General features: G+C 37.0%; 1 protein-coding gene across 6 annotated transcripts in view; it reads right to left on the bottom strand.

The window, feature by feature from the left end:
* Positions 1-7,967: 7,967 nt before the first annotated feature.
* GABRB2 (gamma-aminobutyric acid type A receptor subunit beta2) overlaps positions 7,968-26,665 on the bottom strand; it is a 244,433-nt gene continuing 225,735 nt past the window's right edge. For all 6 annotated transcript variants that reach the window (XM_072824264.1, XM_072824263.1, XM_072824265.1 and 3 more), the window contains one exon: positions 7,968-13,966. In XM_072824264.1, the coding sequence (XP_072680365.1) occupies positions 13,619-13,966 (348 nt within the window). In that variant the 3' untranslated portion in view covers positions 7,968-13,618. The remainder of the gene's footprint in view (positions 13,967-26,665) is intronic.

The following is a 26,665-nucleotide window of genomic DNA, read 5'->3' as shown; positions in this document are numbered from 1 at the left end:
TTTTTCTTCTGTCATTACATTTTTTGGGCATGCTGATGAAAATCTCTAGCCAGATCCCCAGTATGGCAACTCAGAACATCTTTCAGTGACATTGACACTGTCAGGCCAAACCATGACTCTGAGAATTTTTCAGCACTTTAGTGGTCATGATAATACTTATGTTTCTTATGAAAAATATGGGATTACTGGGTCCTACCCTCAGACTTATTAAATTAGAATCTTTGGTTTATGACCAAGGCAATATTCTTTCAATAAGATCCCCAATACTGGGTTTCATGCCTGGAAGGTATTTGGTTATCAAAGTAATTCATTTTTTCCTTTAATCAATATAAAAGATCTACTATGTATACTTTCCTGCATTGTAATATATCAGTAGAAAATAAAAGATAGGACCCATCCCTTAAAGATATACATTCTAGGAGGGGAGATAGATGAAAAAGAGCATAATACATAATTCAACTATAGAATATCATGGATGGAGAAAAAGTAGAGCAAGGGATAGGGGTAGGAATACCTGAATGGGTATGGTTAGGGAGTAGAGGGCAAGTAGCTAGTAAAATAAATAAATTGGTAAGGATAGAACTCACTGAAAGACTTGAAGGGACTAAGGGACTTCATCAGTGTATTCTGGGGAGGATGGTTTAGGCAGAGTGAACAAAATGAAGGCCCTGGGAAATAGAGCAAGGAGGCCACTGTGTTTAGAGCTCAGAAAGTCAGGGGAAGAGTAATAAGATTCAGACTCAATTAGGCGAGTGCAGAGAACTAGGCTGTGTATGGACTCTCAAGACATGTTTAGAAAGCTAGCTTTTACTCTGATTGAATTGAAGAGGCATGCGGCATTTTGAGCAGAGGAATTCCATGATCTGACTTGCCTTTCAAACAGATCACTCGGTGTTGTGTTGAAAATAGTCTATAGATTGGGAAGGGCCACAGCAAGAATACCAGCTAGGAGGCTGTTGAAACAGGCAAGGTTAAAGACTGGTGGCTCAATGAAGAGTGGTAAGAATTAGAGAGAGTGAGAAGTGGCTAGCTTCTGGATATATTTTGAAGTTACAGCCATCACTATCTTCTGATGAATTCTATGTAAGGTGAGAGAAGTAGAGGAACAAAAAACCACTACAGGTGTTTTTTCCAGAAGAGCTGAAATTGCTAGGAATTTTGGAAGAAAGGTCAGTTTTGACTATTTTGGATGTGAGAGATCCAATAGACATCCAAAATATAATGCCAAGCAAAAGCCTGAAGTTTAAGAAAGAGGTAGAGAATGAAGATACAAATTTGAGGTAATTCAGCAGGAAGAAGTTGTTGTCCAGTGAGAAACCAGCAAAGGACTCCAGGAAGAGACAATCACTGAAGCAAGCAAAACCAAGAGAGTGCCAAGAAGGTTGGTTCCATGAGAAAATTGTCCATTATGAAATAGATTATACTGTCACCTAACACACACTTAACCATAATCTAGATTACTCTCGGTTCTGCAGAGCATGTGGATTTTATTCAGTTATTCAACAAATAGTTACTAAGCATGTGCTATGTGCTAGGAAGGTTGCTGGGAATTAATCATCAATCTCTAGAGTCAAGAAAGCTCTCTCAGATGAAGTGACATCTAAATTTTTACATAAAAAAGATGAATAGAAATTAATGAGGGAGAGAGGTTGGAGATGAGGAGAAATTTTTCAGGAAGAAAAAACACTAAATTTCTAGAGGCAATTGGTATCCTGTAAAATTGAAAGTAATTCAGCCTGGAGGGATTGCAGGATTCAAGCAAGGGATGGAGGAAGTGAGGTCTAGAAATGAGCAATAGATATCACAGAGGACCTTGAGAACCAAGATAAATTGGGGCTTTTCCTAAGGATAGAGTAGAAACCTTAAAGCTTTTTAAGAAGGGAAGTGACATGATTAATTTGGATTTTGACATTACCTTGACTGTTTAATAGCATATGGACTGATGTGATGGCTAATTTTATGTGTCAAGTTAGCTGGACCATTATGCCTAGATACATGGTCAAATACTATTCTGGGTATTTCTGTGAAGGATTTTAGATGAGATTGACAATTAAATAGTGGTCTTTCCAAATTGTGTGGGGGCCTCATCCAATCAGTTGAAGGCCTGAATAGAACAAAAGATTGACCTCCCCTGAGTAAGAAGAAATTTTGCCAAAAATAGGCCTTTGGACTTGAACCACAACTTTGGATCTTTTCTGGCCTCTAGCATGAGGGCCTCTGGACTTGATCAACCTTTCCTTGGGATCCAGCCTGATGATCCAACCTGCAGATTAATTTCATGTCCAAATTCCTTAAAATAAATCCCTCTCTCGATATATATATATATATATATGTATTGTTGGCTCTGTTTCTCCATGGGAACCCTGACTAATATAACTGGGAAGGGGAGATTGAAAACAAGGCCCCCCAGCCTCTTCATATGCTGTGTGAGCTCCCTGAACATTTGTTTTTCCCAGCCCACTCCAAACCAAGGATTCTAAAGAGGCTGTCCCAAGTGTTTCAAGACTGCTCCTGGAACAAGAACCAGAGCCAGGAGCCAGTGTCCTTATTATCTGCCAAAGCTGAAATGGGAAGAGCACATTTCAAACTGGCAAGATCACCCCTGTAATTTAATTTTAAATGAAACTTCTAAAACATTTAAAAGTTTTTATTTATTAATCATCTTGTACTTTGCATGCATCAATAGTTTTTTCTCATACATACAGAGATACTCTCTAAATGTTCAAATGAATTCCTGGCAAGTAGAATGAGAAATAAGAATGAATAAATAAGAATTTGGCAAGTCACTTTGGAAGATTGCCAACTCAAATGGTTCTTCAATCCCTCCAAGGGGGTTTTTAAGCAAGTAAAGAAAATTAGGTGAAGAAAGAATCTTTCCATTTTTTTTCCAGTTGGGCTTGGTCCATTCAGAATGAGAAATGTAAGCTCAACCCAGGGCCACTTCTCTATAGATGTCCCAAGAAACTGATGGTTCCCTGCCACAAATTTCACAGAACTTTTAGGTGTTTATTAGGTTGTAGATCCAGAAACTTTCTTGATCTCTTGGAAGCTGGCTCCTTGCCAACTTTCCTCATGTCTAATTAACCAGTTGACCACAGAGGTGTGCTTTCTCTCTCTGTATTGTCCTAGCTATAAAAAAAGTTCAACCATTACTTTGGGGACTTAAAAAATAACATCTTCCACATTGAGAAATATTGCTTTTACAACTCAAAATTATTCTAAATGATGACAGAAAAAAGATAACTCTATTTAAAGAGAAAGCAAGAAAGTAGATTTTAGGAATCTTTTGGTAGATGTGGTAAAGTTACTCATTTGATTTATTTAGACAACTTTCTGCTTTCATCCAAATAAATTAAGGGAAACATGAAAATATCTAGCATTTGACAATTCTCAGTTTCAAAAAATAACCTTGAAAAAGTGTAAACCCATAAACATAAAATAGAAGTTTGGGAGTAAACACTCCTCCCTTTCTTTATCCCTGAAGATTTTGGCCTTGTTTCCAACTTCACTGTTAAAAATACTGTGTCTCCAATAGCTAACTAAAGCTATGCAATATATTTTGTAGCAGGAAAGTAAAGGGGTTAAGTGTATGGGTTTGGACTTAGCTAGCTCTGGATGTAATACCAATTGTTGCCATGTAATGTCCTCTATAACATAGGTATGGCAATGGTTTTATCTCATGCTGTGTTTTGAGAATTAAATTCATATCACATATCAGATGTGTCAGATGCTGAAAAAGTTTCTAAAAGTTTTTCCTTCCTCTATTTTTCTATCTCTCCTCTTTCTTTCTCCTTCTGTCCTTCCCCAGAAGTATCATGTGTGGGACCAGGTTCCTCAACCCACCACTATGGACTAGTGATTTTCAAAATGCTCTGTTTATCAACCACATATATTTTGTTATTAAAGTAAAACAAAATTTCTTCCTTTTCATGTACAGTTCCCTCCTTCTGTCACTGCTGCTTCACCCCAGAAATTTCTAGATAATTTTCTTTAGTTCTTCACTTCAAGTTCATTTACTAAGCTCCATTCTACAATGGGTCTTTGAGGGGTTGGAAATTCGTAAATAGCTTCTATTGCCCATTTAATTTGTGTCCCAGGTATTATTCCTGAAGTTGTTAACATCGTCTAGAATCTAAGTCCATGGCACACTCTGTAGCGATGGAACTCCCTTGAGCTTCCCCCCTTGCCATCCCCTTTTCTCTCTCCATCTCTCTGCCAAAGATCCTTGCCCCTTCCTAACTCTTTGTTCCACACCAAAAGCCCTCCTTAGGTGGTTTTTTGTATTGTTCTCAGTTAAGTTCTCATCCACTACTGTATGGGTCTAGGAAGCATTGGGGGAGGGGGAGCTTCTGAGTCAGAGGACAGAGAAAAGAGACAATGATCTTCAAAGTAAGTGACTTAAAAGTAGTCAATTATATGCTTACATTGTGAAAATTTCTGTTGCAATTTTCTATACTTGTTTACACTGCAAAATTTTTTCTCTATCTTTTTTATTTGTAGAGAGCACAAAAAAATCTCCTTTTACCTCATTTATAAGATGTTCCTCCAGGAAAGGGAAGAAAAGTGATTTTGTCACAATTATAATGGCATAGAAGCTTGCTCAATCTGAAAACACTCTCATGGAGCTTGTAATACGTTTTTTTCCTAGGATTACAGATATAGAACATCAGCATGGAATTTTTGGCATAGAAAAGATAAAAGTTTTGGTGTCTCTCTGACCATAATGCACCTGTCCAAAAAGTAAAAGATTCCGTGCTTTGGAGTTTTCTTGCATTCTGAGATTAATCTGGCAACACTGGATTTTCAATTTCTCAAGGCAACAATTGAATGAGATTTAATAGTGGCTGCTTTTAGATAGACTTGACCTCCCTAGTTACCCACAGTCCCCACTACTCCCTATTGTGTTATGCCAGGTCTATATCATGATTTTTTTTTTACATTCCTATAAAGTCCTGTATACACATTTGAGTTTCTAAAACATAGGGTATGAGATATATTCATCTAGCCATATTTTCTTTTTTTTTCCTCTTTTTTTATTATTTATTCCTGAGAGAGAGAGAGAGAGAGAGAGAGACAGAGACACAGGCAGAGGGAGAGGCAGGCTCCATGCAGGGAGCCCGACGTGGGACTGGATCCCGGGTCTCCAGGATCGGACCCCCCAGGCCGAAGGCAGCACTAAACCGCTGAGCCACCGGGACTGCCCTAGCCATATTTTCTATATCTCTTAGCCTTCTAACTTTCAGAACTGAAACCAATTATGTCCACTTCCTTTGTACATCTAGTCCTAGAAATAGTATATTGCTGACCTACCATCAAATTCATCCTGTTGTTTTTAATACCACTTCCTGGGGTTGAGGGACCAAGGATACAGTAGGTCCCAGATGCAAATGTAGTTAATAAATCTAAGTTCTTAAATGAAGCTATTTAGGAAAAACCACATTTCTTTTCTACTGAGATGTTCCAGCCTGTTTTATGCTTTCACCGTGATCACAATACTCTGTTGCTTTATAGGCATGCCTGAGTCAGTGTTAGAGGCTGGCTTCCCAAGGCTTCATTACACTGTTTGCCCTGAGATCCTCCATTTCCTCAGGTCTTCACCACTTAATAGTGTACAAATCTCTACTTCTACATTACCAACTACTCTTCTTTCCAATCTGAGAGAAATTCCCTTTCTCTTTACCCTCAAAAGACACTCATTTTCCTCAGTATTTGTGGGATACTAAGTATTGTCTTTAAGTGTGTTCTTTTTTTTAAAAGATTTTTTTTTTAATTCATTCATGATAGACATAGGGAGGGAGAGAGAGAGAAAGAGAGAGAAAGAAAGAGAGAGAGGCAGAGACACAGGCAGAGGGAGAAGCAGGCTCCATGCTGGAAGCCCCACGCGGGACTCTATCTCGGGACTCCAGGATCGCACCCTGGGCCAAAGGCAGGCACTAAACTGCTGAGCCACCCAGGGATCCCCTGTGTTCTTCTCTGTTCTTTCTAATAAAAATCTCTGAAGTGAAAAAAATAAATATATAAATGAATGTTAATGTCCCAGCTAGCCACTTGAAACAAGAGAAAGGATGAGAACATGCACAAATCAGTACTTTGATAAGGACCACAACCATTTTTTGTTACCCTGCTGAGCATTAGCCCCAGCCTAATCATTCTGGGACTGTCTGGAACTTGTCATCCGATGACTGTTCTTTGGTTCTAGAGCCATGTAGCGGTTCTGGTACCATGGTAGGCAGGGTGGAAGAGGACTGCATATTTGGCTAGTGCTCTGTCACATTATACATTACATCACATGGGGATAAAAATGTTTTTACACTATTTTGTGCTGTCTCCTTTAGGAAATCAAAGATATGGACTGATTATATCCCTGAGAATTTTTTCTCCTAAGCTGGCATTATTCTGAAGGGTAAATTTCATGGTTTAGAGGGATATTCTGCATGAAAAATGACATGTAATATTTCAGAATTAAAACTAGTCTCAGAAAAGAGCCAGGATATCTGAAGGATCCTTAGGAGAAATCATAGTAGTTGGAATATGAGTAGGAGAATTTATCCTTTATGAATTAATCAGCACTTCTGAGGGGAGATTTTGAGGATTTCCCCTTCCCAAGGTAAGTTATAAACCATGAGTCGCACCTATAGTATCATTTCCTATTGGCTTTCTCACCATTCCCCTACTATATGAGTTTATGTACACACACACACTCCACCAGTTATTTGAACATATTCATGTGAGCATACTTGTGGTCTCTCTGCTGGACAAAATACTGAGACTTAGCAAGGAGTGTCAATTGCAAATGCAAAGATTTTGCATTTCTAGATTTACATAATTTGCAATTTACAGTGAGAGCTGAGAAGAACTGGTTCTTCACTCATCCCATTATTGGATCTTTTTGATGTTCATTTTTTGGTAGCAATAGTTCCTTTTAATCTTGACTTTATTGGACAATTGTGTCCTGACAGGCTGCTTTCCTTATAGATAGCGTCTATGAAGTGCTGCTTAGACATTCCTGAGGGGGTGAAAATCATTAAGCCTGTCATCAAATGATTTGCTGGCTTTAGGAGAGTCTCCACATGTTTGAGAGATACCACATAATCCAACTGGGCAGGGGCTTTGTGCACTCAAACTCTATTTTTCTAGTACTAGTACAAGATCTGATAGATGGCAGGCTCTGGGCAAACGTATCTTGAGAAATGACCAAAATGAGTGAGAATTGAATAAGCCTGGTTGCTCACTTTTAATGATGAAGTGGAAAAAGCTTAAAAGGATTTGGGGATGAGACCAGCCTGGGTAGGAATCCAAGTTCTTCCACTTTCATAGGCAAGATACTTATTCTTTCTGATCTTGAGTCTCTTTTACTTGAGGAATATGATAAGGGTTAAGTGAGTATTAAATTTGTACAAAGCTTAGTATAATGACTCCAGCCAGATATATATTGAATGTTAAATGAATGAGCATGTAATGTTTATCCTGTTTTCACGATTGAGGCCGATTTCTAAATTAATTATCCTTCAAATAGAGTATCTAACCTAAGAGAACATTTAATAACTACCGTGAAGTTTTATATATAATAGAATTTGTGTTATATATGCTGATTATTCTAGTGATGATGATAATTAGCAAAAGCAACAATAGTATCTACTGTTTATATATTAGTTACCATGCATGTATATTGGATGGTGCTCAGGACTTCTCATGGGTTATTACATTTCATCTTTACAACAGCCCTATGAGTGAAGTGCAATTATATCTGCATGGTCATATACCTAATATGTGACAAGTGTGAGCTCAAACTCAGTTCTGCCCAATAGCAGGCCCAAGTTCTGAAGCTTTCCATTGCTTTTCATGAAAGCCAAGATTCTACAAACTAAGTCATACTAATAGATTATATATATGTACATATATATATACATATATATTCATGTATCTATATATATATTTCAAACCCAATGAAACTACACACACACACATCCTTTTAAGTTTTATTTATATTTCTTAGTTCAAGAATTACACACTAGCCCACATTATTATATATTTACATGCTGAAACTGGCTGTAATAAGTTTAAATTCAAGAAAATAATTCTTATGTGCTACTCATTTATAATCCTCATTTGTTACTATCTCATGTATCCCAGAGATTTTAGTAGTCCTGTTTTTAGAAAGACATGAAAATAGATGCAATGATATTCACTTGTGTTTTGCATTTTCTAGCCATTGGAAAATGTGCATTATGTGCATATTAAGAAAGGCTACAAGGTAATTAGTAAGGCTGATAATCACTACATTGTGAAGAAACTAGAATATCACTTTTTATAAAAGGACAATTCAGAACTGTGCAGGGACAATATTCATAACAGAACTATTTAAACACCCATGCAAATAAAATTTTTAAAATGTTATGGAATTTAAATCATTTGCAACTTTGTTTGAAATAATTATGCTTAAAATGATCAGGGTTGAACTCAAATTATTAACCTGAAAAGGAAAAGATACAAGCTGATGGAACTGTCAACTTGCTTCAGGTGATACAAGGACACACACATGGGCATCAGATTAGTGGACATTTGACAGGAGAAGGACATTTGGTTTTGAAAGTTAAAAACACAAAGTTCTGTTTGTCATCATTTTGGATCATATTTATCTTTATCACAAAAGAACTTTTCAAAGCAAATTAAAATCTGATGTCACAAATTTGCATGTATCCACAGAAATATTTTACTTTAGTTTCCAAATAACTAATAAATTATTTAAGGGTGTTGCTGCTTTTTTCTTTCTTAAGTGATTTTTTTTTTTAGGGCAGTATCTTAATTAATGTTCTGTTGTTTCCTTACTAGTTTTTACAGTGTTCCTAGTATATTTGGAAATATTTTTTAAACCTTTGGTGTGAAGCAGTCTTTTTTTTATATATTTTCCCCCATTTTTCCTTTTTTCTTTCCTTTTTTGTTTTTTAATAATTCTGGAGTCTTTGGTTAAAAGGAATAATACTATCTAAGGACAAAATGCTATTATTAAAAAAAAAGTCTTGTGTGTATTTATGTGTAATAAATTTCTGGAATAGGTATGAATAATAAGCACTTTTAATTCCTGTAGTGCCATCAGTATAAACTGTTACTCTTTTAAAATTGAGATTTAAGTTACAACCTTTGGTTTCTTGAACTCAGACATATAAAAAACTCTACTAAGTTATCAATGATCACTTCTGCTTTTCCATTTCCATTTCTAAGGCTATCTCTTGGTTGTTACATTAACTACATAGACACTACAGCATTTCCCATAAAGGGGGTGAAAGTGGGAGTGAGTGAGCGGAAAGTGAAAGTGTGTTTGTGCGTGTGCATACTTGTGTGTGTGTGTGTGTGTGTGTGTGTAGCATTGAAACCCTTCTGTCTGGGATCCCAAACCATTTATGCAAAAGGGTGTTTAAATTACTCTGCTGGGGCACTGCAGTAACTGTACTTAGTAAAAAATAAATAAAAATTAAGAAAAAAAACAATTATTTGTATCTATTGACCATTTACAGCATGTTGAATTATTTACATAATATTATAACACATGAACTTAAGCCATAAACAGAATTAGCACGTTGCCTTACCATAAAATACAAATTAGAAGTTAAAAATATTTAAGAAATCTGTTTTAATATTTACACACGCTGAGTGAAAGTTATGATTGCTCACATTACATGGACTCTGTACACTTAGCAAAATGGCATGATTGCTACAGTTGAGAGTATTTGCCCTAACCAACATGGTGGGGTTCAGTTATTTTTTTTTTCCTCCTTCAAGGAGGAATTTTTTTTATCATTTTCTGAAGACTTCATTTGTTTTTAAATTACCAATAGACAATGTTATTTGTTTCCTCGAAAAAGAGAGCAAGTAGACAAGCAATGTGAGAACTAGTTAATTCCCGATGTTCTGAGGTACAGTACTATTGTAGTGTCAAACTGTGCAATGGTTCATAAGAACGGTAGGCATTGATCTGCTGATAGAGAAATGCTCAGTACCCTGTATTACTAGTTTCAATATGTTGATTTGTTCAGGTTGCCAATTAAAAATACTCATACACTGGTTTAATGAAAGAAATAAAACATATTAGCTTATTCCTTTTGTTTTCCAACATATGAATGCATATATATGTATGTATGTTTATATGGATCTATATATACACATATATACATGTAGATATGTTGTAAGACCTGTGATTTGTTTTGTTGTTTTTGTTGTTGAATATGAATTTAATCATAAAACTGGAACACAGTTACCTATAGAAAATGGAAATTGTGTTAGTTGCCAATTTAATGCAGGCCTTGCTTAAAATGAACGTGATTCATTTTCCCACTGCATTCTGCTGAACTTTCTCTATGTGTTGTGCTTTTATAAGCTGACAGACTTTTTGTGTTCCTAATGCTAGAATGTAAAGTCTTTTGGTTCATAAACCATTTTTATTATTATTATTATTATTTTTACTTAGCACTGCTTTTGAAGACATGAGAAGAGAAAAGGTCTAGATGGCACTGCTTAAGTATTTCCCCTGTTATTAAATTGCAGTAGAAAGGATTGTAACATTCCTTATGCAAACACATGATTATGTTGCATGAGTTTTCAATTCTGAAAATGCATTTCATACCTACTAGCAGTCATGTACAATATATATATACAGATTGAGATCAAAGGTTTCATTTAGACTGTGCATTTTAGAGTCAGAATTTGCCTATGAATTTCACAAAGATGAAAAACACCTTAATTGCTGGCTATCTGGTTGTTTCATAATCAAAAGAAAACTATATAGATTTATATATATATGTGTATAAAGTGATAGTAATACCATATCAGAATTGCCAAACACATTTTTGTGGTCCTTAAATTTAACCACTGGATATCAAGCTGACTGGTCTTCAAAGACTTAGGAAATCTAGCACCCCTCCTCGACCCGCCCTCAATTTGGAGACTACAGTCCAATTCAATCACAGTAAAAATATAGTAAAATATAATTCTACATCTACTATTATCTCTGGGCAGGATGAGTCAGTCGTGTCTACCTACATGGTTATTGAATGCCAATATATGGATTTCTCTCTAGGACATCTGCTTCAAGCTCCTGCCTTTCTCCTTTTTTCTGGTTTCCTCTTGCCACTGCGAGCAGAAATGAATCCCTGGTCATATGCTTTTGAGGCTCATGCTGCAAAGTTTCTTCTCTCACTTTGATCTAGATTACTATGTTGATCTCCCTGGACATCAAAATTTTGTTGTAATCATAGTGACAATATCAAGGATTTTTATGGCTTTTATGATAATTGCAAATAAGAGCCCACTTCTAGACTTGGGCTCTGAGTTGTCTCTAGAAAAGCCTTTCCAGAATGGCATTTTGGAGTTGTGCACCTGAGTTATCGATATGCTCCTTCCTGATATATGCTACTCAAACTTTAACCCCTGGCGACAAGGGACAGGCACTTTAATTAGTGTGATGCCCCAAAATGATTGCCTAGGAGAAAGTGTGTTCCTGGAGAAGCTTGAGAAATTTCTACTCTGAGTCCATGGGCAGAAACTTGGTTGGATTCTGCCCAAAGACCATTCTCAGAGGTGTTCAAGTGTATAATCAAAAAATAAAGGCCAGAGTTCCCTTTGCTGGTGAAGGAAAAAAAAAAAACCTCCCATCTTAGAGCAAATTTAGAAAGCTAAATGTGTTTAAACTTTTTTCCCCTCTGTCTGAAAGTTGGACTAAGAGGGCAGCAGGACTCTATCATATTCCAAGCTGCGGAACTATTAGGGGGGAAAAAACGTACATTTAATCCACAGGCAAATACTTGCCTTGGTTACCATGCACAATTAGGGATGTTACTTTGACAAATAAGTGTGTTTTTTTTGTTTTTAAAATAGAAATAGCAAAGTCATCCTCCAAGAAAACATTCAAACAAATCAAACTTTAAGGAGAAATTAGTAATTCACTATTTTCTCCAAGAAAAAGCAAAATATGAACCTCACATTGATAGAAATAAAATATATTAGCTTATTCTCTTTCCTGTCTCACATATGAATGCATATGTCCAATTAGTATAGAAAGAAGCACACTGACATAATTCAAAAATTGAATAAAAACAATACATCATGCCTGACTATCAGTTATATATTTTTCTGTAATATCAACTGAGGCTCATAACATTCATCATGTTAATGTGGCTTAGTTGCTATCCTATGCTACACTGCTTTTCATATTCTCTTTCATTAGGCCAATTGCAACATACACAATGAAAGCACCCTTAAAAAGTCAAACTCAACAAACCCACAAACTAACTCTACTTGTGCACATAACCCTTTAAGTATTGTTTGCTATGAAAAATACAAAGGTGAATTTCACTGCACATAAGGAAATGTAGTTCAATCAATCTCTTCAAAGCCTTACTTTGTCTGTCTCCTAAGAATATAATCAGGGTTTCAGAAACAAGAAAAGCTGGAAAGGACCATTAATCCTTTAAAGAAATGAACAAATCCTTCTTTTGAAATATCCTATTAAATTCAAAAATAAACTTACAGGGAAATGTTGTAGAGATGTCTGACATTGTCTGAGATCAACCTGTTTGCTAGCTTTGTCTGTGCTCTATATTAGTATTTGAATGACTCTCAATCTAACCTACATCTAAGATACTTCTAATTTTGCTAACTTTTCTGTTGTGGTTGTCTTTTGATTAGATAAATTATAAAAACTTCTTTAGGTTTTCTATCAAAAGTTTGTGAATTTGGGGGGAGAAACTCTCTCAGTGGACCTTTTGCCATCATACAATATATGTAAAGACCAGATGCTGTGTGGGGTTAATAAGAGTCATGCTGCTCGCTTGCTTTAATTTTGTTACAACAGTCACTTCTGGACTTTTCCACTCTGCTCTGGATTATTAACTCTTATTTTAACCACCTGGGAAATAGCTTTCTAGAAACATTTCTTGGCCACCATGCATGATAATATCCAGCAGTCTCCAGTTTCTAGATGTCAAAATGGAAGACGTCAGAGTTGACTCCCTATGCTCAAGCAGAGACTGGCCAAATTGGTTACCAAGTCTCTGTCTTCACTCTCCCTAACCTGTTTGAACTACATGAGAACCTTCTAGAGTCCAGTGGGAATTATCTTCCTGTGACATTATCACCTTAATACGACGGGCATAGACCATCTTCAGTAAGCATGTTTGCATGGCATTGCAGATAATGTTTCATAAACACAGTGCCATATCAACAGCATGCCAATCTTAGAAATGAAGATGGGGAGTATCTGGATATGACCACTTCTCAGTGAAATGCCTGGCAATGCTACTGAGTCCTCTAAGAATGTTTTCTAAATAATTCCCCTCTATTTAGCCTGCATACTAAGCAGATAAAGTAGAACACTCAGACGCAGTCTTGCCAACATGTGTACAAATCACTTGCATCCCAACTGGAAAAGCACAAGGACCTTAGTGTATTCATTACTTAGCAGAAGCGACCCAAATGGTATGAAATGGACCACAGGATAGGCCAGCAACTAAGGTATTTTAGCATCACTTTTGTCCTGGATTGATGTGTTTTCCAAGTCCTACATCAGGCTGTACAACTGGTTTGAGGAGGAGTCTAGTCCTTGCTTCCCATGGGAGGCTATGTTTTAGTTCACATAATAAAGCCAATAAACGATGTTGAAGAAGGAAAAAACCACTGGGAAGAAAATGCGGGACCACCGATCAATGGCATTCACATCAGTCAAGTCGGGGATGGTGATTTTCAGTTGGGAAGCGCGTCTTCGCAGGCGGCTTTTCTTTTGTGCCACATGTCGTTCCAGGGCATTTCGGCCAAAACTGTGCCTGGGTAACCCGGCTTTCCGGTACTGGATGCTGGTGGCATCATAGGCCAGCATTGTGCTCCTGGGGTCTCCAAGTCCCATCACAGCCTCAGACGTGGCCATTTCGTTTTTTATCTCCAGAGTGCTCAGTAAGATGTTCTCATGGGGGTCCATCTGCAAGGGAGAAGAATTTAAAAAGACGTAGATTACAACAGTAAGCCTCTATTGGTGCTAATTATGTAAGGCACTACAATATGTGGTTTGGGTAGTAGTTATCAAAGTGGTTCTGAGAACTGGCTTTGAGGTTACATATTTAACAAGGATAACAAACAGATATAGCTCATATTTTGATTAAACCAGCATGGGTCCCAAATCAGTGTATCATTTAGAGCCATTTGAGATCACTGAGGAGCATCAAGTTCTCTGAACCGAGAATATAGTTTGATCAAGGCTAGAGTCTCACAGTTCAACTATCTCATAAATATCTTCTAATAGTTATATTTTTCTCCTAATGGGTACATTTTTGGTGCTCAAAAATCAGGGGTACTCGGACATTCACCATTCTAATGATCTTTCAGGGATCCTCACAATTACCAAGTTGTTTCAAAGTGGTCATTCATTCAAGAGATGAAGAAGGAAGAGGAGCTTACTGGCTAGGTGTGTGGGTTTGGGAGCCAGGGGTTAAATCCTGGTTCTAAGTGAAGTGACACTGGGTGAATTCCTAATTTGAATGGTGGCTCCCTCACCATAAGCTAAATGAGTTTCAGTTTCTCCATCTATTAAATGGTATAATACAACCCTAGAGGATTTCTGTAATGACATCATGATATAAGAGACTGTTGCTAGTACCATTTTCATTGTTTCTACTCAGGGGCATACAGAAAACAGAAGGCATGATACTCTGTAAAGAATTTACAGTTCTGATATGAATATATGCAAAATTAAGCTTTGCTAGGTATGAAATAGTATTGAGGGATTAATTACTGAATTGTGCTCATAATAATAGCCTAATTACAGATTAATTTATGATAAAACTAGAACTAAAACATTAGATAACATTTTTTAGATAACATTTTTTAAGCACTTGCTATTTATGCCAGAAACATTTTCATGTAACTTCATTTGATTATGCTTCTTAACAACCACGCTTATACTGTATCACCTTAAATTTACTGTATTGATATAAATAGGGTAAAAGAAGAGTTTTGGCCAATAGAAATTCAAGCATTATGTGACATGCCAAAATGCAACAGAACTCTGAACAACAAAGAACTTGAAAATTAACAACTGGACAAACTGTCCATGGTAGAGGGGTGAGTGGGGTGAGGGACTGGCTTGAGAGAACAAGGAAGGAGGCAGGATTCAAGAAGAAGTCAGTGCAAACCTGGATATATACTAAGTGGAATTTTGAGCCCAGGGAATAGAATGAAGGAGGCCTCTAGATAGGGTGACCCTTTTCTCTCTTGGATGATTTCTTCTTGGCAAAGCTAAAAGTAAGGAATGGATACTGATGTCATTATACCTAAATATTAAATGACCATATTTTTTTTTGTTTTGTTAAGAAGGGAAGATTTGTGTGTCTCATTTTTAAAAAGATATTATTTATTTGAGAGAAAGAGTGAGAGAGCACAAGCTGGGGGAATAGCAGAGGGAGAGGGAGAGGCAGGCTCCTGTGGGACTCCATCCCAGGGTCCCAAGATCATGATCTGAACTGAAGGCAGATGCTTACCTGACTGAGCCACCCAGGCACCCAATGTGTCTTATTTTTAAGAGCCCTCAATTGCTACAGATAATAAAACCTAGATGCAACACATTATTATTAATAACAGAGTACATTTATTTAAAATAAAGGAAAATGGTCAATAGTAGATACTGGTGATATATGGAAGCAAGGGACATAACCAAACACTTAATTGGGAGATAAAATGGTCTGAGCTTCATGAATTATGCAGAAGGCAAAAAGAAGGCTGTTAAGATTATATACTAACAATTAGCTTTCAAATGTGGTTTAATGACCCTGTATTATAAATTCAAGTCTAAAATCTTTTGAGAAATACAAGCTATAAAGTATGCTAGAACCTAGTAATTGACCAATTAATCTCTGTCCACTGATTAGACATTCTGTATGTTTGGTTTATGGTAGTATTTTGTTTAGTGGACATATTAAACAAATATATTCTTTAAATTAATTTTTAAAGTTTATAAGACTTGGAAATGAAACCCAATAAGTTTTGAAACACTTCTGTCAAGGAAGGGCCAGGTAATGGCTTTAGTGATAGAACCAATAGCCTTAGAGAAGAAAACAAATATTCAAAGTCTCATACCATGCACCAGGGCTTTGTGGAAATCATCTCCTGAATGCTCACAACTGTCTTTTGAAAAGGGATTCTTTTCTAGACTATAAGTGAAAGCGTTCACTAAATTTCAAAGTCACACACTTACTAAATGCTGGAGGTGGAATTCAAACCTTGATCATTAAAATGTACAGCTTGGGAAAGAGAAGTATAGCTTTACAACACTCAAGGAAAGTGAAGCTGATGGACATGGGGAACCTAGCACCGCTCATTATTTCAGACCTTGTACTTATTTTCTGTTCTGCTCTGGACTGTTAACTCTTACTTTAACTACCTAGAAAATAACTGATTAGCAAAATTTCTTTGGCCAGTATGCATGACAATGTTGAGGAGTCTCCTCCTCTCTAAGCACCAGGATATATACTTCTCTATTGAGTGATTGTATTAAGAGCAGTTATGAATATCCATCAGGCCTGGCTGAGGTAAAAATACAAGTCAATAATAATAAGAATTATAAAAATAACAGGAGCAGTATACTCTTATTATGGAAATTTGTTCTAAGTTGGATAATTTGATATTAGTGAGTTTGTTATCTACGAAATTCAAGATTTGTTAGATAATTCTTGAAGCTTCATTAACTACTTTTTTTATCAAAAATTAAAAGGAAATATCTATTGAAATTAATGTGTGTCTGGCACTGTGCCAAGTATCACAGCCATAGTGGTAAGGAAGATGGCCTTGCTTCTGGTCCCTGTGGCAATAACAGTCTCTAGAAAGAATATTAGACTTGGAATTAAAAGACCAGAGTTCTGACTGCTCTGTTTGTTATTTTTGACCTTGAAAAAGTGATTTATTTATTTATTTATTTATTTATTTATTTATTTATTTATTCATTCATTCATTCATTCATTCATTCAGATTTTATTTATTTATTTATAAAAAGAGACAGTGAGTGAGAGAGGTGCAGGGGTAAGAGGGAGAAAGACAAGAAGACTCCATACTGAGGATGGAGCCCAAGGAGGGGCTCAATCCCAGGACCCTGAGCCCATGACCTGAGCTGAAACCAAGAGTCAGATGCTTAACTGGCTGAGCCACCCAAGTGGCCCAGAAAAGTGATTTGATCCCTCCAAAGCTAGTTTTCTTCAATTATAAGAATATAATTTTTGGGAGATTAATGGAGATGGATATGTGGATGGACTTGGGAAACCTAAGTGCTATGCAAGCTGATTGTCACGACAGGCTACAAATGCAGGGGATACATACCAGTGTCAGTGGGCTGAGAAAACACAGTAAATAGCTCTGCCTAAAAGAAAGTAAATATGTTGCTCTTGCAACATATTTGGAATAGATGTGGGTGATGAGCTTTCTGTAGGTAAGCCTAGCCATCTCAGCAAGGCTGGAGATCTGCTCAGGCCGAAGTCAGGAGTTGTGGTGGTGGGTGAGGTGTACTGACATGTCCATCAGGTTATGAGGTGCTACTCCTCAAGGTCTTGCTATGTTAGGAGACTTCAGCCTCAAAATCTGACTGCCTGTATAGTCTCAACTAAGATTACTAATAGTCAAGGAATACATTAACCTGAATTAAAGAACAAAATGCTTTTCCAGAAAACTCTTACTCTTCACCATGGAGCTATAAAGTGGAGAGATATAAAGTATAACCACTTTCATTTCTAATTTATTTCCCAATTAATAGTGATATGGAGGAGGCAGCTCAAGTAGGTTATTGTTTATTAGGCTGTACCTCAGAATTAAGCCCTGAGACACTGCTTTGATTCTTCCATCTTCTCTTTCCTTGAAAGATCAGTTTTCTTTTTTTTTTTTCTTTTTTTTTTTTTATTGGTGTTCAATTTACTAACATACAGAATAACCCCCAGTGCCCGTCACCCATTCACTCCCACCCCCCGCCCTCCTCCCCTTCCACCACCCCTAGTTTGTTTCCCAGAGTTAGCAGTTTTTACGTTCTGTCTCCCTTTCTGATATTTCCCACACATTTCTTCCCCCTTCCCTTATATTCCCTTTCACTATTATTTATATTCCCCAAATGAATGAGAACAGTTTTCTTAACATTTCCTCATGTCCTATCCAAAGCCTTCCAGAAAATGCCAAACTTTTTAACTTACCTCTTCAGAAACAAGCTGCATCCCTCCCTTGACACACCACAGCATCTGTTTCCTCAACTTACTTTAAATCACCAGTTCTGAGGATTTTTTGTTTTTGTTTTTCTGAAGTGTGCAGTCATGGCCTAATCAACACTTGGAACTGTGTGTTTTCTACCAAAATGGGGAATACTATGCAGAGTTTCCGAGTTCTAATTCTGGGCTCAGCAATCCAGGTTTTGATTCTGGGCTGAACCATTCACTATCTTTGTGACCATGAGCATATCATTCAACCTCTCTGAGTTCATTTTTTTCATAGGTAAAGTAAGGGGAAATACCAACAACCAGTCTCCTCAAGCTGTTTCAGGGGATTGAATAAGATAGCACATGCAGACCATCCATCCAGTCCAGCTTTGTACATAGTAAGCACTCAGAAAAATCACAATTGATCTCGCTCTTAAAAAGCAATAAATATTCATTAAATGAATACATTTAACAATAATTTAATAATAATGAATAAGGAACGCAATAAATATTCATTAAATGAATGAATACATCATTCTTTTTACTATCATTTTTTTAAATGTCATGCACTGCATGAACAAACCAGAGCTTTGAGTTCATCAGATTATTTAATTTTGCTTTGATTAGTGGCTTCTGTAAAGTGCTGAGAACAATGCTTAGTACAAAGTAAACACTAAATATGGTTTTGTTATAATACATAATACATTTATTAAATATAATAAGTAAATCTAGACTGAGTTAATTCTGAATGTTGAGGTGAGATGAGTAGAAGCTACCTTTTATGTCAAGGGTGGAGAAGGAGCACAGTATTCACCGGATCACAGATCATCCAGTATTCTCCTGACCACCAAGGAAAACAGCCCTGACATCAGGGTCAAAGAGGGAGATATCTCTAATTGCTGGTGTGGCAGAGCAGAGAAAGGGCCAGTCTTGTCTCTCCTCCTGGCCCTTAAATCTTCCACCACAATGCTTGTCATTATGATCATCTGTTTAATATTTGTCTGCCCCACCAGACTACCCTTCTTGGTAAAGGCAGAAACAGGGTCTCACTGTTGTATCCCCAAGTACTTGGCCTGGTGCCTGGCATACAGTATGCTCAATAAGTAATGCTGATAGGATGGAATTAATTGTGTGACTTAGTAACTCAAACCCTTTATGAGTCACCAATAAGGTAGGTTTTAGGGTACCTAGGTGGCTCAGCTGTTTAAGTGTCTGACTTTGGTTTTGACTCAGGTCATGATCTCAGAGTTCTGAGATGAAGGCCCACATTGGGTTCTGTGGTGCTCAGCGTAGGGTCTGCTTAAGATTCTCTCCCCCTCCTTCTTCCTACCCCTCTGGCTCCTCTCTCTTTCTCTCAAATAAAAAAATTAAAATAAATAAATAAATAAATAAATAAATAAATAAATAAATTTCTTTAAAAAAGGTGGATTTAATTCTGCAACACCAGTCTGAAGATTGGAACTGCATGAGGCTACCTCATGTTCCTTTCCTGTGCTAGGGCTTCTCCCTCTATTTATATAGGTCTCTTGCTGGAGCATTATGCTGAGGTACCTGAAATTTGGAAACAGCATTTCCCATAATTCTCTGGCCATTTACATGATGGATGCCTCATTCTTACCCCAGAGAAGAGAGCTTAGTTAATAGCAACTAGAAGCCAGGGCTAGCCTCTTTCAGTTATTCCAGTGGCCCTATGGGCCAGGTACTGATCTCATGCTCAGAAAATAAAGCACCCAGAAGTTAAGAAACCTAATACATGTTCAGGCAGTGAATTAGAGCAAGAATTAGAATCTGATCTTTTTCAGTGTGTCATGCTGAGGCATAGAAGCAGCTCCCAAACCCATGTGTACTCTATAGCTCGTAAAAGAGGACCCTCTCAGTGCATGGTAGGGGCAAGTCATCTGAAGGCTTGTAAAATTTCCCTTAATGAGGAATGAGTAAGGGTGCCTGCATCTAAATATTTCCCTAGAGATGACAGATGATGTAAAGTCCTGTTAACTGCAATGCTTTAATCTAAGTAGAGTAGACATCTGTGGTTTGACTATTCAGTCCTACCAGTGACAGTTTCTGTCTGGGAACCACCACTCTCAGTATCTTTTTGGTTTGATGGATAGTGTAGTCTGTGTCAGTGGTTTCCAAACTTGAACATGCATCAGAATCCCTTGGAAAACTTGATAAAACATAGAGGTCTTTGGGCTCCAGTCCCAGAGTTCCTGAATCAGCAAGTCTGGAATATGGCTCAACAATCTGCATTTCTAACAAGCTCCCGATGATACCCGGCTATGGGGCTAATGTTCACAGTTGGAAAACTATCAGTTTATTGGAAGCAGCAGAAGGGCATGACTTTAAATAAAGAAGCAGAGGCCTTGAGAACTAAAGAAAAAGCTGAAGTTTTGATTACAGTCCACACTACCACATTAAAAAACAGCTTTCATAGGGAGAGAACATATGTGATCTCCATTTATGATTTTCTGGAGATAGGTGTAATGTCCTGGCTCTTCACCTGTTTGTTCCAACATTCCTACTTCTAATGATCAAATAAAACTGCATATCTTGAGACTTTCTTCAATTATGAGTTCTGTCTTGAAATGCCATTTCTATATCAGAGTGTATTTAGGTGCAGACGTTCCAAAAAATGGAAGGAATAGCAACTGTCATGTGATTTAGCTTATCTTTGACATTGGGTCTCCACAGCAACCTTTCCAGCGTGACCCAGGTATATTACCTAATTGTCTTTTTCTTCACTTGAGCCTTGAGACACAAGAGAAAACACTAAACTGTTCTTTTTTTGATTAGGATATTAACAAGACCTTTAATTAGAAAGATCATGTAGCAATCTCTATTGCTCTGGGAAACCTAAGAAAATATTTATCAAATTTTCATGTCTTGGCATTTTTACTTATTCAAACAGCTGTGAGAAATTTGTTGGTAATAGTTAAAACAAGAAAGAGAGGGATGCTCAGTGATTGAGCATCTGCCTTTGGCTCAGGTCGTGATCCTGGGGTCCTGGGATCGAGTCCTGCATCAGACTCCCCATGGGGATCCTGCTTCTCCCTTTGGCTATGTCTCTGCCTCTCTCTCTGTGTCTATCATAATAAATAAATAAAATCTTAAAAAAGAAACAAAGAGAAAGAAGCAAAAGTAAATGAAGGGAAAGAGAAGGAAGAGATAGACTAGCAAATAAACTGTCACTCTCTGGAGATAAATTGCCTTTGCAAGAGCTATGCTGAGGCCTTGCCTTAGTCCAAGCATTTATACTATTTGCTTTCTCGTCTTCAACTTTCATTCACAAGTGTCCATTTCTGACAAGGGTTTTAGGAGGGGCCCTATTAAACAGGCCAGTGTGAATAAAGTCTCATGTTTCCCACTTAACAATACATCTGAAAATTTTGTTTTACCTGCAGTTCTTTTGCTTATTAATCAGAAAGGAAATGCTGAAACCCTGGGAAAGACACTGATTTATTTACTTTAGCACTCCAGAGCCTCCTATGAATGATCCTCTGTGAATAAGGCGGTTTGCACACTGATTGAATCAAATTCTTTTGGGTAGGAGGATGGACTTCTCTGCTGACTTATTCCCCAAACTGACCATGTGCCAATGGTTCAAACAAGGGTAAATTCATGTTAAACATTTGGATTCAGAGGTTTTATCTTCCTTTTTTCCATTCCTCATCCCAACATTTTTTTTTTCCCATCAAGAAACAGAACATGCTCTGGTTAACAATTTCATTTTGCTTAAAAGATATCATGTTAAACAATGATGAGTGGACCTTATTTTTATATAATTTGTTAGTTGCAGGTCTAGTTTTAGGTTTCTTGCTCCTTTTTCTGTACCTTTCCCAATGACAGGTGTATGCTCAGGAGGAAAGTCCTTGTCCTGTAATCTTATACCAAAAAACAAATCATATTCCTCAGCGGCCTAGCAGCATCGCATGCTTATCTTGGGAAGTGAGAATGGCGCTATTTTAAATCCCAGTTCACCACTTATATAGTCAAGAGAAGAGTGAGAAATTGCAAAAATCCAAGAAATCCTAGCTCTGCAATTTCCAATTACTGTGACTAGTTGGATAGGAGATCTTGTTTTATCTTCCATGAAATGACACTGTGACCTGAGTAACTTCAAATGCTAAGGCAATGAACTGTTAACCACCTGGGAATATCCAAAACACTCTTTCCAAAGGAAAAAACACTCAGAAACCAACTAATATGCATTTGGTATTCTAAGAGGTAAAAGAAAGTTCACCCAACCAGAATATGAAATGGAGGTTATAAGAGAGCAAGAAAAGGCTAGTATTCCACAACCAAAGTAAGTGGGGAATTAGTAATCAAATATGGAGTTAAGATCTAGGACATACATATAGGAAAATACTGCTGAACCACCCAGGTAGTTGCAGGAGGGTGATCTTTTTTTTTTTTTTTAATAATAAAAACTATAGGAAAAAAAACCACTTATTTTTTTTTTATTTTTTAAATTCTGTCTTGAATCATGCTATGCTATTGTGAAGTGTGAAATCTCACAACCACATTATGAGGCTAGAGTTAGTCCTGTAACTCTTTCCTGTAGCTTAGTTTATTAAGTGGTAAAACAATTATTTAAGTATGCTTGCAGATTCAAATCTTGCACTTTTTCTATTATTTTCACATGAGGAGAAGTAGTTATGGAAAGGATATGGGTAGCCCTAGTTATTGTTGTTTAGTTTTTCAATTTTTAATTTTTAATAGATCACATGGGTGCGTATCTCAAGGTTTGCTGAGTAAACTGATTCCCTGTTAAGGAAATCCTACTCTATAGTCATCACAATGTCGAAAGATTCTACTTCAGACACACACACAAAAATTCATCTGGCCAACCAGCTGAATGGGTGAATCAAGTGCGCTCAGTGAGGTTTTACATTATTATTTCAAATGATAGTGAAATTTTTAGAGGAAATAAGAAGTATACCTCAGGAGCAGAAAGAGAAGAATATGATTTTTCTCTCTAAAGGACCCCAGAAGATAAGGCTTTTATAAAAATAGTGATTAATACAGGATCATGAATGAGAAGATCTTCAGCAAGCAAAGCCATCAAGTGAGCTGATGTTCCTCCTCTTTCTTGGTCCTTCTCATATGCCCCTTTTAATACCCACAAGCAGACTGGAAAGGACATTGACTTCAGTGATGAGAACCAGTTCTAATCCTGGCTTGCTCTGGGTCCCAGCATTTTTTCTTGCTCTGGAAAGTCTAGGTGGACTTAGGACAGCCTTTGCTAAGCCTCTCCACCAGGTTAAATCCTCCATTACCAACTGAGCCCTTATTTCCCCCATGAGAGCTAACATGTAAGCAGAGATTTTATCTTATTGCTTATGTATTCCTAAGGCTGACCACTACAGTTGATATAAAGTAAGTACTCAAAATAAAACTTGCTAAATGGAATTACTAGAGGGTTAGATGAAGCCTAGGATCACACATTCAAATCTGGCTAGGAAGATCATATAAAAGCAGGAAGCAGGTATAATGGAGAATAGGAAGAAGTTGGCCCTGTAGTGAACTAGACTAAAAAATACAGGCCTGCCTGAAGAACATTTAAATCCAGATTTTTAAACATCATTAGAGTGGTCAAAATCACATCTAAGGGTTTATTTAGCCCATGGGCTGCTTTTTCAGTGATAGTAGGTAAAATATATAAAAACTTTGCCTTTCAGTTCATTTAATCTATAATTACAACTTGCTTTATTGTGTTTTAAAAAAATTATGGCATAACATAGGAATAATGCATAGGGAAAATTTGCCTAGCAAAAATCCAGTAGTCCTGGAGCTTCCTTTAAAACTGTGATCTAGATCTGTGCTAGTATTGTATTTGTTTTCCTAACCACATAGGGCTTTGCTGTGAAAAATTCTGCAGTCTCTCTGTTCTTGAATTTCCTAAACAGCCTTCCTAACTTTTTGTAATAATATTTGGATTGAGATGGAATGATGAATGCTAAATTTAGGGGAAATAAGACTACATTCAAATTGCTACATTTAATAATAAAGTAAAATTAATAAAATATATGATGAATTGACTAATTTCTTTTGGAAGGTTGGTAGAGAGATCTGGGTTCCTCTTCTTAATTTAATAAATAAAGCTACTAGTTTCAACTGAAGTTGAAAGTCAGGAGTCATTTTAATTGTATGGAAAAAATAGAAAAGAGTGGATCATACTGAAATTCCCTGAAGCAGGAAAAACTGAAGGAAACTGTATTCACAATCTATTCATTTTAATGTACCTCTCTTCCATCCAAAGGAGGGACTTGCCTCAAATTACTATTGATCCCTAGGATGTGTGGAATGGAGTAAGGTTTAAAATGAGCTTACATAAGCCCAAGTCTTATTTTGATAAATTTCAGAGAGGTAGATGTGAGAATTTGTCCACCCAATCCTGATAACTCAAAGAAGTCTTAACATCTGGATGAGAAGGTAAAGGTTTGTTTCAGTTCAACTTACATCTGAATAATTGACTCAAGTCTCAAGCTGGAAACAATTGATCTAATCTTTTTATTGGCTGGTTTGTACAACTCAAAGCATTATGGGTGATGGCTGGCTAAAGATTTTTATACACACCATGTAACTAGTAATTCACAATATCCCAATCCATTTTGAACAAATACCATAGAGGGCATTTGTTTTGGTTTCTTTCTGCAAGGCTGCAAACACGCCAATCAAGTGTTTCTAAAACACAGGGATAAGGAAAGGGGAGAAATGGGTAAACTTTAGCAAAAGAGGAGCTATATTTTCCATCTGGGGCTTTCACATATTGCCAAAGGTGATAATAGTGCATGTTCCTAAGGGAGAAAAGGGGGGCTTTTCCAGCTTCCAAAGCCCAGGACAGTGACTAAAAAATGTGGCATTCGATCAGGTCAAATTTCAAGACTTATTGGCAGGTTATATTTGACTTAAAGATTGTGATTCATAATTATCCTGGGTCATTGGTAAACCCGTGGTTTTCTCTTGTTACTGGTTTTTGAAACCCAATTTTGTCCCTTAAGCTATGAAGAAGAGTTTGGGCATACAGAACCACCGAATGCTATTGCTTCATTTCTGTGTCACAGGGAAATTATTGTCTGCTTCTGTGTGTCATCTAGAAGCAAAGAAGTCAAGGTTTAGTTTCTGTCCTCCTTAGCCAAGGCACCAATGTTTTGATGCAGTTAAAAATATGATAGTTTCCTCCTCGGAAGATATTGACTCAAAAAGAGAATTAGCATACTTTAAACAAATAAACAAACAAAAACAAACCATCTAGACTATCATCAGCTTCACTTGCACGTATTAGAGACATGGACTTCCTCATTTACCTATTTACTTACTCCCTACCTTTACCTATGGCCTCCTATTGTTTTTCATTTAATTCGACTAAGCTGCCAGAAAGCTGATCTAATGCAGATCAGATAGGCATGATTCCAGTGAACATGTAGCAGCATATTCAGCTCCACAGAGATGCAGAGAACACAGCCAGTGACCTTTGCTTGTAGAGATTTAGAGTTTAGTGTTTCTTGATGGGCAGGGGGCAAGAAAATGGTGCTGAAATGAGTCTCTTGAACAGAGGTGGGCTGGATGAGAGGGTACATGAATTCACAATGATTGTTGAATCCTACGAGTGGGAGTTGAGACACATACTTAGTACTAAACAGCACTGGATCTAGTAACTGTGCTTTAAAAAAATGCACCAGTGGAAAGTGACTCAGCAGTAATTAAAAAGTGCTATGGTCAAAATAACTTACAGTGTGTATTTGTAAGCAGGTACTCACTGTATACAACAAAAGCAAAATAACTGATAATAAGAGCAGTATGATTACAGAACAAATGCCTCCATAACAGATAGGAATGACAAATATCTAATTATAACAAAAGTATTTATAAATTCCAGACAGTTTCTTAGTAGAACATCACTGCTACTGAATAATATGGAGCTGTCTGAATAGGACCACAGAATTTCTAACATTTGTGTCATCAATAATAGGGAGTAGGGAGATCCATATTCATCCTTTCTTACTCTTAGTATCTTGCATCTTTCACAGCTCAGTTCAAAAATATTCCTTCCATTTTTTAAGTCTTCCTTGATTATACCCTCTTTCAAGTCCTGATATATGTTCTCATAGCAATGAAGACATTTGCATCACTGCCTTTATTTTCACTTATGTATTATTTTTATAGATGTTGAAAGTGTATCCTCCCTTTAAGATGCGGTCCCTGTGAGGGCAAGAAGCATGTTGGAAAGGGACTCCAGAAGTATCAGTTGATTTAACAGGTAATACTTGTAGTCAAGATTTAGTGGGTCTGTATACTATACTCCAGGTAGTTATAAACACTCTACATGGATGATGGCATGTATTCCTCACTACACTCCTTTGTGGTAGGTACTCTTGTTAACAATTTCCATTTTGTAGGTAAGCCTGCTGAGACTCTAAAAATGTAAATCACTTGCACGAAATAACACAATGAGTAAA

The sequence above is a fragment of the Canis lupus genome, chromosome 4 (assembly GCF_048164855.1).
Source record: "Canis lupus baileyi chromosome 4, mCanLup2.hap1, whole genome shotgun sequence".
Lineage (NCBI taxonomy): Eukaryota > Metazoa > Chordata > Mammalia > Carnivora > Canidae > Canis > Canis lupus.
This window is presented reverse-complemented; position numbering and strand designations above follow the sequence as displayed.